General features: G+C 40.1%; 1 protein-coding gene across 1 annotated transcript; it reads left to right on the plus strand.

Moving 5' to 3' along the window:
* Positions 1-3,123: 3,123 nt before the first annotated feature.
* LOC100832076 (alpha-mannosidase At3g26720) lies at positions 3,124-12,852 on the plus strand. Its single transcript, XM_003577471.3, has 29 exons — positions 3,124-3,480; positions 3,703-3,786; positions 4,208-4,296; positions 4,398-4,572; positions 5,705-5,824; positions 6,065-6,151; positions 6,225-6,296; positions 6,582-6,695; positions 7,090-7,190; positions 7,267-7,360; positions 7,478-7,645; positions 7,733-7,822; positions 7,913-7,978; positions 8,115-8,171; positions 8,330-8,549; positions 8,644-8,777; positions 8,989-9,057; positions 9,140-9,199; positions 9,363-9,434; positions 9,882-9,929; positions 10,068-10,187; positions 10,252-10,317; positions 10,862-10,974; positions 11,077-11,161; positions 11,543-11,653; positions 11,756-11,851; positions 12,157-12,204; positions 12,296-12,364; positions 12,454-12,852. The coding sequence occupies exons 1-29, from the start codon at positions 3,268-3,270 to the stop codon at positions 12,670-12,672; spliced, it is 3,060 nt and encodes a 1,019-aa protein (XP_003577519.1). The 5' UTR covers positions 3,124-3,267; the 3' UTR covers positions 12,673-12,852.

Raw genomic sequence — 12,852 nt, forward strand, 5'->3', positions numbered from 1 at the left:
TTGGGCATGCCTAGTTTGCAGTCGGCTGCTTGAGGCTTATACCAAGCGGTCAAATTTTGACATCCTGAAAACAATGTCAGGATGACCTTCCGACAGTGATATGGAGCGACCCAGCCAACCCCCATTTTTTGGAGAGAGCTTTCAAACTTCTACAAGAGATTTCAGGAATTGAATAAAGAACTTTCATACCAATGATATTATGAAATTTCAGAGATTATAAATCCAGGCTTCATTTCTCACCCCAATTTTTCTGGAAGTTCCAAAACATTTAGAAAAAAGTTCAAAAATTTGTTATAGAACTTCTGAAGTTCTACCAATAACTTTACGTAATTCCAGAAATTATAAACCCAACTTTCAACATTCACCTAATTTGGAAGTTCCAAAGTTTAGAGGGGAGAATTTCAGAATTAAAGAGAGAACTTTCAGAAAATTCTTATAGTGACCATTTGACATTTCAGAAATGACAAGCTCCAGATTTCGGCTTTGAACTTCTTTTGTTTTAAAGGAGATTGCCAAACTTGAATAGAGAAGTTACAGAAGAAGAAAAGAAAGTCCTAACATTGGCTTTCTTAAACTTTCATAAATTCTAAACCTTGGCTTTGAACGTTCACTCTTTTTTCCTTCGATGTTTCACAAATTATGGAGGAGATTTGAAAAGTTGAAGAAAAAACTTTGCCTTCTACAATTACTTCCAGAACTCCTAAAAATTCCAAATCCCAGCTTCCAAATAATTTCAGATTACAAAGTCAGGACATAAAAAAATAGGAGGCGGAGGAGGCTAGGCGTGTGGATCCAACAAAGCACCATAGCCGTCCATGTCCCAGCTGGCCATCTCATCTCTAAGCTGCTGCGGGCGTCGCTCCCTCCTTAGGCTCCAGGTGACAACTGTAGCCAAGTGAAGAAAAATAAAAAAGGAAAGAAAAGAAGAAAACTGAAAGTGCAATTGAATGGCACAGTGTGTTCTTCATAAAGCTCTTGTGCACTCAGTGCAAAATATTTAAATTGCTTAGGCGTACCATTTGCTAGATTTTATTCCTCACATATTTGTCGTGTGTACAGCATTTGCTTCCTCTCGAATGTTAGTTCCTACTATCGCTTTTATTCCTCACGACCGCAGGATCGGGTTCCACTATCAACCAATAACGGAACAAACATCACTTCACACCACCCACAGTTTCAATCGCACTTGTCATTAGTTCATGTCGTAATTCTATATCAGCATCATCGCGTAGTTTCAATCGCACTAGTCGTTAGTTCCTATCATAATTCTGCGCATTTCCAATTGCCTTGCCAGACATAGATATCAACATCATCACGTAGTTTCAATCGCACTTGACTTCGGGAGTTTTTCTTGCTCATGTCGTTCCTCCACCCGGATTCGCTCGTTCTGGGTTGTCACTGTATGGTTTGCCTCACATAAAAATCTGGGGCTTGTGTGCTAACGACTCAAAGATGCTTTTTTTTTACGAAAAGACTGTAAGGAAAAACCTACAACATAATTGTAAGCACTAAGATTTGGACGCTGGTGGATTGAATCATGCACTCACAACTCCACCACCACACCAAGAGGTGTTTCACTGAGATTGCCACCTTGGGAGGCATGTGTTTTTGGATTCCATGCATGTATCCATGAGTTCGCGGAAACCCTAGATCCTGCTTGCTAGATCAGTAACGGTGGTGCTCCTGTGTCATTACCTTCTTGAAGGTGATGTTTCTTTTACTCCTGAAGTTGCCCTTGAGGTTGCGTCGGAGTTTTGGGATGGGGAGAAATCCTTGGCGGGCTTCGCTCAGACGTGACTGCAGTGACGCTTGTGCGTCATTCTGTACGGTGGTGGTATTGTCTTCATCGTTGGTGAAATCATCTGCAATCTGTCGCAGCTTCCATGTCGGCGTGTTTCATGTTTCATGTTGTGTCAGTTGACTTTGGCTCTCGGTCAGACTCACGTCAGCGTCTCGGCTGTCTGTTGGTCGTATCATTTAGCAAAATGCTCAGGGGTGTGTGGCTTTTTGAATCTGGAGTCTTCTATCAAGGTTCGTGTTTTTGTTCAGTCTCGGTATAGCAATGCCCTTCTATAGCATTGGTACCACTCCTCCCAGTGATGGCAACCCGCCCCTCTTCAGTTGGCGAGGTTGTTGGCAACAATGATGCCCTTTGACAAGATTACAACACCCGACATGTCCGTGCACAGACCTCTTCCTTGATCGCTTAGCAAGAAATTGAAGATCGTGAATCCTGGGCATAGTCAGCAATGTGACAACCCCTCGACGACTTCGAAGGCACTCGTCTCATGTTTTTGTCACAGATTGTTTCTATGCCGGTGGTTCTCTTTTTCATTAGACCGACCTCGTAGTTTTTAGTCGTCTGCAGCAGTTGTCCCCTTGTTCTAGCTTTTCCGTTTGTGCAATCGGTTACGGTACATGCCGGCTTGTGACGAAGTTACCTTTGTGGACTTTAAACTTGAGAAGCATTGATCAAAGATAGCCGTCGTCTTGTGGCGTGATTATTTTTCTCCTATTTTGTAACCATAACCCTTAAATAATACTCCCTCCGTCCGGACATGTAAGGCCGCACGGAACGTTATGACAAACTTTGACAAAAAACTACATTAGCTATATGAGTCTATTTTGACACAAAAGAGATACTGCTGGATTCGTATTGAAAACCTCTTTCCAATGGCTTAACTTTTATACATACATTATTAATTTGTTTTATGATTGTTGGTCAAAATTTGACACGAAACCCAATAGAGGTCTTGTAAACTTGGACTGAGGTAGTATATTCGGGTCGGATGCTCTCCTGCGGTGATTAACTAAAAAATCACCTATTCACTTGTTGACTATTTTATTTTATAGCATTATTAACCCTTACGCAACCGCAAAAGTATATTAAGCTTCCTTCGATTTGGGCGAGACAATATTCCAAAACCTTGCAAATCAATCATACCACCACCAGCGACAAAAAACGCTTGCCCTATCCAAAAAACAAAACAGAGCTGACAAGGCACTCTACCGTATAAAAATTGCAAGCACAACGCCACAGCATCCACGCAGACTTTGACGTGGCACGGCGAACCCGCAACTACTCCCTCCTATATACACTCCGCAAGCCCGCGCGCTGACAGAAGGGGCCCGCGTTGCCGCCTTTTCTTAGCTACTCGACTTCGCCGGTCGGCCCGCAGTCACTCTCGCTATCCGACGACCACCACCGCCGCGCCGCCCGTCCGCTTCCGCTCGCGCTCTTCTAGAAGCTTCCCAGTGGCCGACGCCATGGGCCCCGTCCGGCTTGCCCTACTCCTCGCCGCCGCCGCCGTGTTGCTCGGCCCCGGCGGCGGGGCCGAGGGGCTGTACATCCCCTACAACACGTCGGCGGGGGTGGTGAAGGGGAAGCTCAACGTGCACGTGGTTCCCCACACCCACGACGACGTCGGCTGGCTCAAGACCGTCGACCAGTACTACGTCGGATCCAATAACTCCATCCAGGTTACTTCCCGCTGCTCGAATGCCCCTGGGTTTGCCGAGAATTTTTCGTCGGTTTTATTTTAGCCTTTTCGCTCTTGTTCTGGGAAAGCTTTTGGAATGGTTTTATACCATGTTATCTTTCTAATCTCGTTAGTTTTTTCTAACGGAGTCTCAGTTACGTTTCTAGTTCATTTGTTCAACTTAGTGGGGAAATGTACCCAATTCTGTTGCTGTTGCTCGCAGGGCGCGTGCGTGCAGAACGTGCTGGATTCGCTTGTGCCAGCGCTGCTCAAGGACGAGAACCGCAAGTTCATCTACGTCGAGCAGGTAAGGAAATTTGCATCTACACAAGGGTCAAACAGTTCAGTCTGAGAAGTTTTGAGGTGTGGAATTAGGAGTTCGCGAGCAATGTACAGCTACCTAAAACCTTGTTGCTTCTACAAGCATTTCGTATTTGTTAGAGTAATATAGGAACTCTGTAGTTCCTTTCCTTGCTGTTAGTTTCAAGAGTTGGAGCTAGACCAGCAATTATACATCCAAATGGCTTCTACAAGCATTTCGTATTTGTCAGTGTAATATAGGAGCTCCGTAGTTCCTTTCCTTGCTGTTAGTTTCAAGAGTTGGAGCTAGACCAGCAATTATACATCCAAATGGAATAATGGATGGTGTTAGACGTGGGTTCTTTTTTGGGTTCGATGGTGTGGTTTTTATTTGGCAAAACCGTTTATATATGTATGTATGACTGCAGGCGTTCTTCCAGAGATGGTGGAGGCAGCAGAACGACATTATAAAGGATACTATTAAGGGGCTCCTCAGCTCTGGACGGCTGGAACTCATGTATTCTCCTACTTCCAAAGTTTCCTTTTTAGTAGGTTGCATTTGTAATCATATCTCTTCTCAATATTTGAAAACATATTGCTGCTTGTGTGGTCTTGAAGCAATGGGGGCATGTGCATGCATGACGAGGCGACTGTACACTACATTGACATGATAGATCAGACTACACTCGGGCACAGATTCATCAAGGAGGAGTTTGGTCTGATTCCAAGGATTGGTTGGCAGATTGATCCATTTGGGCACTCTGCAGTTCAGGCTTACCTTCTTGGTGCAGAAGTAATTCGCTTTATCTATTCATGCCATGCTTTCTGATTTTGTGTGACTTTGATGCTTTTACCTGAAGAAACTAAGCCAGAGCTCCTTGTCCAACTTCCATGTATCGTTAATGCTTTTTTGTTACTTAATACTCCCTCCGGTCCATAATAAGTGTCCGGGATTTAGTACGAAGTTGTAGTAACTTTGTACTAAATTCCAGACACTTATTATGGATTGGAGGTAGTAGCTATTAGTCCAGCACAAGATAACATGAATTTTACCATTATGATAGTAACTAGTCATCACTCATTAATTCTGCATACTTTCTATTTGCATGATAAGATGAATTTCACACTCAGTATGTTGCTACTTTGTTGTGGAATTCCTTAATAAGGTATCCCTCTGATCCTAAATTTTTGACTCAAATTTGCCCAAATATGGATGTATCTATTCTTAAAAAGCCTCTAGATACATATAATATTTCGACAACAATTTAGGATCGGAGGGAGTACTATGTAGTACGTAAACGCTGAGACATAGGCTTTATGTGCTTACATTACATAGGACACTCATAATGGGAAATCCAATGGCTACGCTTTCAAGAGTGATGTGATTGACAGCTTTTCTTAACGATGATAGTTACGCAAGTCAGTCAATTTACAGGTGACGCAGTGTTTTGAGAAACATGTCAGACTGACCAGCAAAGAGATGGCTCAAAACATTTTGTTAGCAAACGTTGCTCAGATCCTATTAGGACTTGAATCCTATTAGGAATTGGAGATGATAACCATGAGGTATATCCTTGGCAATCTGAGGAGACAAAATCTTATCCAAAGCAAGATAACAGCTATTTGAATGGCAAAAAAATGATCGAGGCTAGGTTTATTAGCACTAGAATTTTGCATAGAACAAGGATCCAAGACAAAGTGTTTGAGACGTCATGAGTGAATAAAACATTGTGCTCCTTTGACATTATACTCAAGGAATTTGCGGTCCATTTGGCAAAATTTCTCCCTTGTGGAGATTGTTTAATCTCTGCTATTTTTGTTCCCCCTACAAAATTTGTCTACTTTGTTCTTGATACAGTACAACATTGGATTGGATCCATGGCTGCTATGCATTATGAGTATTTAACACATTCCATTATATTCAGGTAGGATTTGATGCCTTCTATTTCTTCCGAATTGATTACCAAGATCGTGACACAAGGAAGGGGACAAAAGAACTTGAGGTTATATGGAGGGGCTCCAAGACCTTCGGCTCATCAGCTGATGTGTGTACTAAGTAGCATTTTTATTATCCATAATATAAGTGTTATAAATCACTTTGATGAGGTCCTTTGAGGATCTAGCCTGGACCTCCAACGCAACACACCCAGGCGGTCTTAATAGGTCCTTTTGCCTGTATATATTTTCGAACATTTCCTTTATTCTTTGGGTAGGCATCACTCCTGCCTGTTTTCGGTAAACCATGTTTCATTTGTAATGTTTGATATCTGCTCATTTTCTTTCAGATTTTTGCTGGTATCTTCCCAAAAAATTATGAACCACCACCTGGCGAGTTTTATTTTGAAGTTGATGATGATTCCCCTGTCGTCCAGGTAAATTGATGAGTTATGAAAATTTATAAAACAATGGGGATGAACCAATTGTCCATTGCTTGCATCCATGCAGGATGATCCCCTTCTTTTTGACTACAATGTTGAGCAGCGGGTGAATGATTTTGTTGCTGCGGCTGTGGCACAGGTCTCATATGTTCATACTTTATGCTGATGTATATCTTTGCTCAGTTATATATATTGGATGAAAAATACATTAGTGTACTAGAACTTGGGTGTTGCAGTCACAGTTTTGAAGTTTATATCTGAAACTGAAAATTCAGCTTTGGTTTTCTATGCCGCTTTAACCTTGTGCATTTTATTACGCTGAGGAGTTATTGTTTGGACCGCAGAATTTCATACTTAAAATTGTTGCTCTATTGAGCAATACAGGTTTCATCCTAAGTTATACTCATTTCCATCTTTTTTGTAGGCAAATATCACAAGGACAAACCATATCATGTTTACAATGGGAACAGATTTCAAATATCAATACGCAGAAAGTTGGTTCAGACAGATGGACAAATTAATTCATTATGTAAACAAGGTAAAGGAGGAGCCCGGGGTTACAAAACTTAACTGTACCTTTTTGTTCCCTTATAATTCCACCACAAAGCTATAACCACAGCACTACTTAGTCATATCCCTTGAGCTCCCACCGTCATGCACTTATGGACTATACAATACATTTGAAATGTTTCAATCTTTTCTTACTAATATATGTGCACATATCGTGGGATGCATTTGATATTTATTTTTTCTTGTGTAAGAACATAAATGCTTAAGCAAGTGTTCCCTCTTTCCTTTTCTTGCTATTGATGCAACTTGATTTATTTTGAGCATTTTAAAGTGGGAATTGTCAAATGGTGCTGGAATTTTGTATAACATACATATTAATACATAAGAACTTACCATTCTTGTTTTCTTTGACCATACCTCAGGATGGCCGTGTCAATGCTCTGTATTCCACACCTTCCATTTACACTGATGCCAAATTTGCTTCAAATGAGGCATGGCCTCTCAAGACAAATGATTTCTTCCCGTATGTTCTATCTTATACTTATAATTGGCATGGTTAACTGTTCTTTCACATTCATATGACTCTATTTCTATCATAGGTATGCAGATAAGCCGAATGCATACTGGACAGGTTACTTCACAAGCAGACCTGCCTTGAAACAATATGTCCGCATGATGAGTGGATATTACTTGGTAGTTTTGACTTGCTTTTTCGATAATATCCTCCAGGTGTCCAACACCAATATGATATATTGTATTGGTCACTTGGTACCATTCATTTGCTTAAGGTCAATATACTTTCACTTTCAGGCAGCTAGGCAGCTGGAATTTTTCAAAGGGAGAAGCAAGTCAGGTCTCACAACAGATAGTTTAGGTGATGCTCTAGCTCTTGCTCAGCACCACGATGCTGTTACAGGAACAGAGAAGCAACACGTTGCAAATGATTATGCGAAGAGATTATCAATTGGCTATAAGAAAGTAAACTTCTCAAGAAAATTGTTTCAATTCATATTTGATGTTGTCTTTTAAGATTTGACAGATTAATTTGGGTTGATTCTTTTCCAGGCCGAGGAGCTGGTTTCGACATCTCTCGCTTGTTTGAGTGAGTCAGGGTCAAAATCTCGTTGTTCATCCCCAAAGACAAATTTTGGACAGGTTGATTTACAGTTTGTTTTAACAGATTTCTCTTGTAATTTAAAATATGGCGTAGTATTTACTATTTACAGATATATCCCCTCTTTTCAGTGTCCTCTCCTAAACATTACATATTGCCCCCATTCCGAGTTGAACTTTTCTCCAGGCAAAAGCTTGGTGAGTTTTGTTCTCAACTCATGCATGGCCCCTTTTAAGATCAAATTGATATGGATTTTCAACTCATCCACTATGCTTTTTTAGAAAGTAAATCCATATAACATCTATCATTTTTTTTTCGACATTTCTGTTGCAGGTTGTTCTTGTCTACAACTCTCTTGGATGGAAACGAGAGGATGTCCTTCGCATACCAGTATGCGTTTTTGTTCCCTGCAAAACAATACATTCTATTGGCATTCATACATCTGTCCATCTTGTATATGTATAAGATGTGCTTAAAGAGTAGTGCCATTATCATGAAACTGCTCCACTTGAGAATGAAACTAAATGTGCCCATTGTGGAATTAACAGGTTATGAGTGACTCCATTGTTGTTCATGATTCTGAGGGAAGAGAAATTGAATCGCAACTTCTGCCTATAGCTAATACCTCATTGTACACACGGGATAAACATGTCAAGGCTTACTTGGGCGCATCATCCGCTGCGAAGCCCAAGTTTTGGCTTGCTTTTCCTGCTTCTGTACCACCACTTGGTTTTAACACTTATTTTGTCTCAAGCGAAAAGAAATCAGGTGAATTCATGTCTTTCATCTTGATATGCAACAAATTTAGAAAGCATTACTCCAAAGGTTTGACAATTTTTCCAATTTAATGTATACATTGCAGCATCTGTCTCTTCGCCATCCAGTCTATACTCTCAGGGAAGTGAAAATAGCAATCTTCAAATTGGGCAAGGGCGTTTGAAACTTCAATATGATGCAGCTGTAGCACTATCCCTGTACTCTGATAGCAAGACTCAGGTAATTTGCCAGTGATCAGTATTATTTTCATCTGGAACAATTTGACCTCTTGCCTTGCTTCCATCTTAAAAGTTGCACACTTATGACATTAGCCGGGGTTTATCTTCCCTAGCTCATATGTGCATTTGTGGTATTGGATATGGAATTTTTCTTTTAGTTTTGCTTGTTATACGAAATCACTTGTACTCAAACGCCATTAACACATTTGAAGGTTCAAGCAAATTTCGAGCAGAAGTACAAGTATTACATAGGACAGGATGGAAATGGAAGTGATCCTCAGGTACAAGAGGGACAAGTAATCTATTTTCCAAAACGGAGCAATTACTTATGCTGACGTTTGTTTGCTTCTTACCGGACTGTAGGCTTCTGGAGCATATATATTTCGCCCTAATGGTACTGTTCCTATCAACACTGATAGTCAGGTATGATGAAGAATCGAAGTATGTCTGGAATAGCAGATACACACATCTCTGAAGAGATCTTCAAAAGATGCCTTGTTGTTCTTACATGAAATTATGGTTTCCCACTTCAGTGTTCCTCCCAAAATTCTGCCTTCTTATATGAATTTATGTTTTCCACTTCAAGGTTCATCCCACAATTTTGCGTGGGCCCATATTGGATGAAGTGCATCGGCAGATTAATTCATGGATATATCAGGTTATTCTTATGAACATTCTTCGTTTGAATCACCACTCACGTGGGATTTATTTGCTCACTCTTAGTTCCAGATCTTAAGGTTCTAATTGGTTTTTTAGCCCACACTTATGAGAGTAACAGTGAGAATCGTCTCTTTGCTTGTAACACCTTATTTTGCTACAGCAACAGGTCCCTATTCGTTCTGAATTAGCACACCTTAGGCACATAAACTTATTGTTGGTTACTCATCATCTTTTGCATAACCAGTAAGATTCACCTATGAGCATGATTAAATCGGAGAAATACTCATATGTATGGCTTTTGGTGAAATGACATATATGGAAGAAATGTGAAATTAATAGGACCAAAAATATGGAGTTATTCCTATTCTTTCATTCCTTGTTAATTGACTAGTAATTGGATTTTGAATTGTGGATAATTGATATAGTTTGTCTTATCTTTGCACAGATCACCAGAGTTTACAAAGGAAAGGACTACGTGGAAACTGAATTTATAGTGAGTGCTATGTCAACAAATGCACCTTGCATTGGTTTCTTCTCTGAGGCCTTCACATTTTGCAGCATAATTTGTTCCTCTATTCTTCTCTGCATTACAGTTTTCTAACATCTTATAACTAATTGTTGTTATGCATAGATTGGACCAATACCAATAGATGATGGAAATGGAAAAGAACTATCAACTGAAATCATTACAAACATGGCGACAAACAGAACATTTTATACTGATTCCAGTGGACGTGATTTCATCAAAAGGGTAAGTTGCACCGGAATTTAGGATTGGAGGGAGTAGTATATAATGTGTACCCTTTTACTTCCAGGTACGGGATTATCGCTCGGAGTGGAAGATTGAGGTGAACCAACCAATTGCTGGGAACTATTATCCTGTAAGCTCTTGTTTGCTCTGTTATGTTTTGAGTGAAGGAAGTATAATACTCCCCATTGTCCATAATAAGTTGTACTAAATCAGCGACACTTATTATGGATCGGAGGGAGTATCATTAAGAATTGGCTTCTTTCATTCTTTTTCCATAATTGAGTGAATATCTGAAAGCGGTCATGAATTCATCTTTTGCATTTTCCATGCAGTTTATACATTTTCTTTGTTTGTTATTCTTGTTTTGTTGTCACTTTTCCTGGAGGAGTTTCGGGTTTTTCTTGTACTTGATATGTTATTGATCCTACCGGAAAATGGCAACAAGCATTTAATGGCAGCTTGCTCTTTAAAAAAATGATGGCATAAGAAGTTAACATTTACTGGTGAGGGGTTATTGGTGATTATGCCAGGCCGAGAATTTAACATGTGCAGTGCCAGGTTACTCATAGTTTTCTCAATATTTTTTGATGAACCTGGCAAATTATTTTATTGTTTCTTTTGTAGATTGTGTTGGGAATTTATACAGACATTTATAGTACCGTGTTTATTTTCAGGTTAATCTTGGAATATATGTGGAAGACGGCAGCAAAGAGTTGTCTGTACTTGTAGACAGGTCTGTTGGAGGTTCGAGCATAAAGGATGGACAGATTGAGCTAATGCTACACAGGTAAATGTCAAGGGGCACAATATGGTGATGCTTCTTTCATACTCTAGCATTTCTCTTTGTCTGCCTCTGCTTGGTTTAAAATCTTTCTTACTCCTTGTGTAGGAGGCTACTCCATGATGATGGTCGTGGTGTTGCGGAAGCATTAAATGAAACAGTCTGTTCAATTGATCAATGTGAAGGACTAGTTGTAAGTAAAAGGAAATATCTTTCGGACGATATGCTTTTAGTAGAAGTCAAAAAAGAGTTGTTTGCTAGAGAAATATTATCTTATCAGCAATATAAATGTATTGCATCATTTTGCTGAAGAGAATACATTGTTGAAGAGGATAGTTGGATAGCTAGCTGAAGGACAATAAGTCAATGGCTTGAAAGCAATATCAATGTTATAACCTATTTGTCAACTCTTGTCATAGAGGAAGCAATTTACTTATCTTATCTATTACCAAATCCAACTGGCACATTTATTGAAGCTATATGTGCTGTGGAATTACAGACCAGTTTGTTACATTATTTGGCACACAATGTTATGCAGAAATATTGTTATAGCAGCATATTATAATATTGACAGATTGAAGGAAAATATTATCTCAAAATTGACCCGCAAGGGGAAGGAGCTAGGTGGCGTCGTACATTTGGTCAGGAAATATACTCCCCTCTTCTTCTTGCTTTCTCAGAGCAGGTATTGCATGGAATTTGTTGCACGCATTATTGATTAAATGGTTATTCTTGTATCTGGAGTAGGTTATTCTCCTATTGAAGATTCACCTAGTTGTTTATTCAGGATGGAGGCAATTGGGTGAATTCGCATGTTCCATCATTCTCTGCAATGGATCCGACTTACAGCTTACCTGAAAATGTAGCACTACTAACCCTTCAGGTATGTCCCTTCTATGGAGAATGGACCACTGTTGTTAACTTGTCATATATCCTTAAAATGTAAAGTATTCCTGATTCTAAACAACGAAGTGAAGATGTTTAGTTTACATGGGTAGTTCTTTATCCTGTCTAGTTTGATTGGTTACAACTTACAATAATATCAGCCAGTTAGCAACAAATGCATCCTCATGTTGGTAATATATCACAAAAATTTGATGAAAATCTATCTAGATTTGTTTGTGGTTTGGTGCCAATGCAACATTTCCTTTGGAAGTTATTTGTGTTAAATGCTTGTGCACTGTACAGGAACTTGAAGATGGAAGCGTTCTTCTTCGGTTGGCGCACCTATATGAGGTCTCATAATTTGATCCTTTACTTTCTCTTGCTCGAACTAGATCATGTTTCCTTTTGTAAGTCTTGCCCTGTCTCCTGTGCATACATATAGGCTGGGGAGCACAAGGATCTCTCGGCTCTGGCGAGTGTTGACCTCAAGAGGGTATTCCCGGATAAAAAGGTTATCTTCATTTAAACTTGTTTATATTTGCAGTTCTGTTTGAATCTTTTACGAACATTCTCACCCTCTTTCCAATCTGGATGCTCCAGATTAGCAAGATCGTTGAAACAAGCCTATCAGCGAACCAAGAGCGCGCTGCCATGGAGAAGAAGAGGCTTAAATGGAAGGTGGAAGGTCCTCCTCCCGGCGAGAATGTGGTCCGTGGAGGACCCGTGGATCCTTCCAAGCTCGTAGTCAATCTGGGGCCCATGGAGATTCGCACATTCATTATCAGCTTCGACCATGGATTCACCCAACATCTGATCTGAGCTTTGGAGGGAAGCATCATGGCATGGCATTGGTAGACGATGCTGTTGGCATGGCATTGGCAGACGATGTTGTAATGTGCTTATCTTGTCTCCAATGTTGTAATGTCAAGACTGACCTTGTGATTAGCAATAAACAATGATGTGGTCATGGTGTCCTCAAGCCTCTGCTAGTGCACTGAA

Source organism: Brachypodium distachyon, chromosome 4, assembly GCF_000005505.3.
Source record: "Brachypodium distachyon strain Bd21 chromosome 4, Brachypodium_distachyon_v3.0, whole genome shotgun sequence".
In the NCBI taxonomy this organism is placed as follows: Eukaryota; Viridiplantae; Streptophyta; class Magnoliopsida; order Poales; family Poaceae; genus Brachypodium; species Brachypodium distachyon.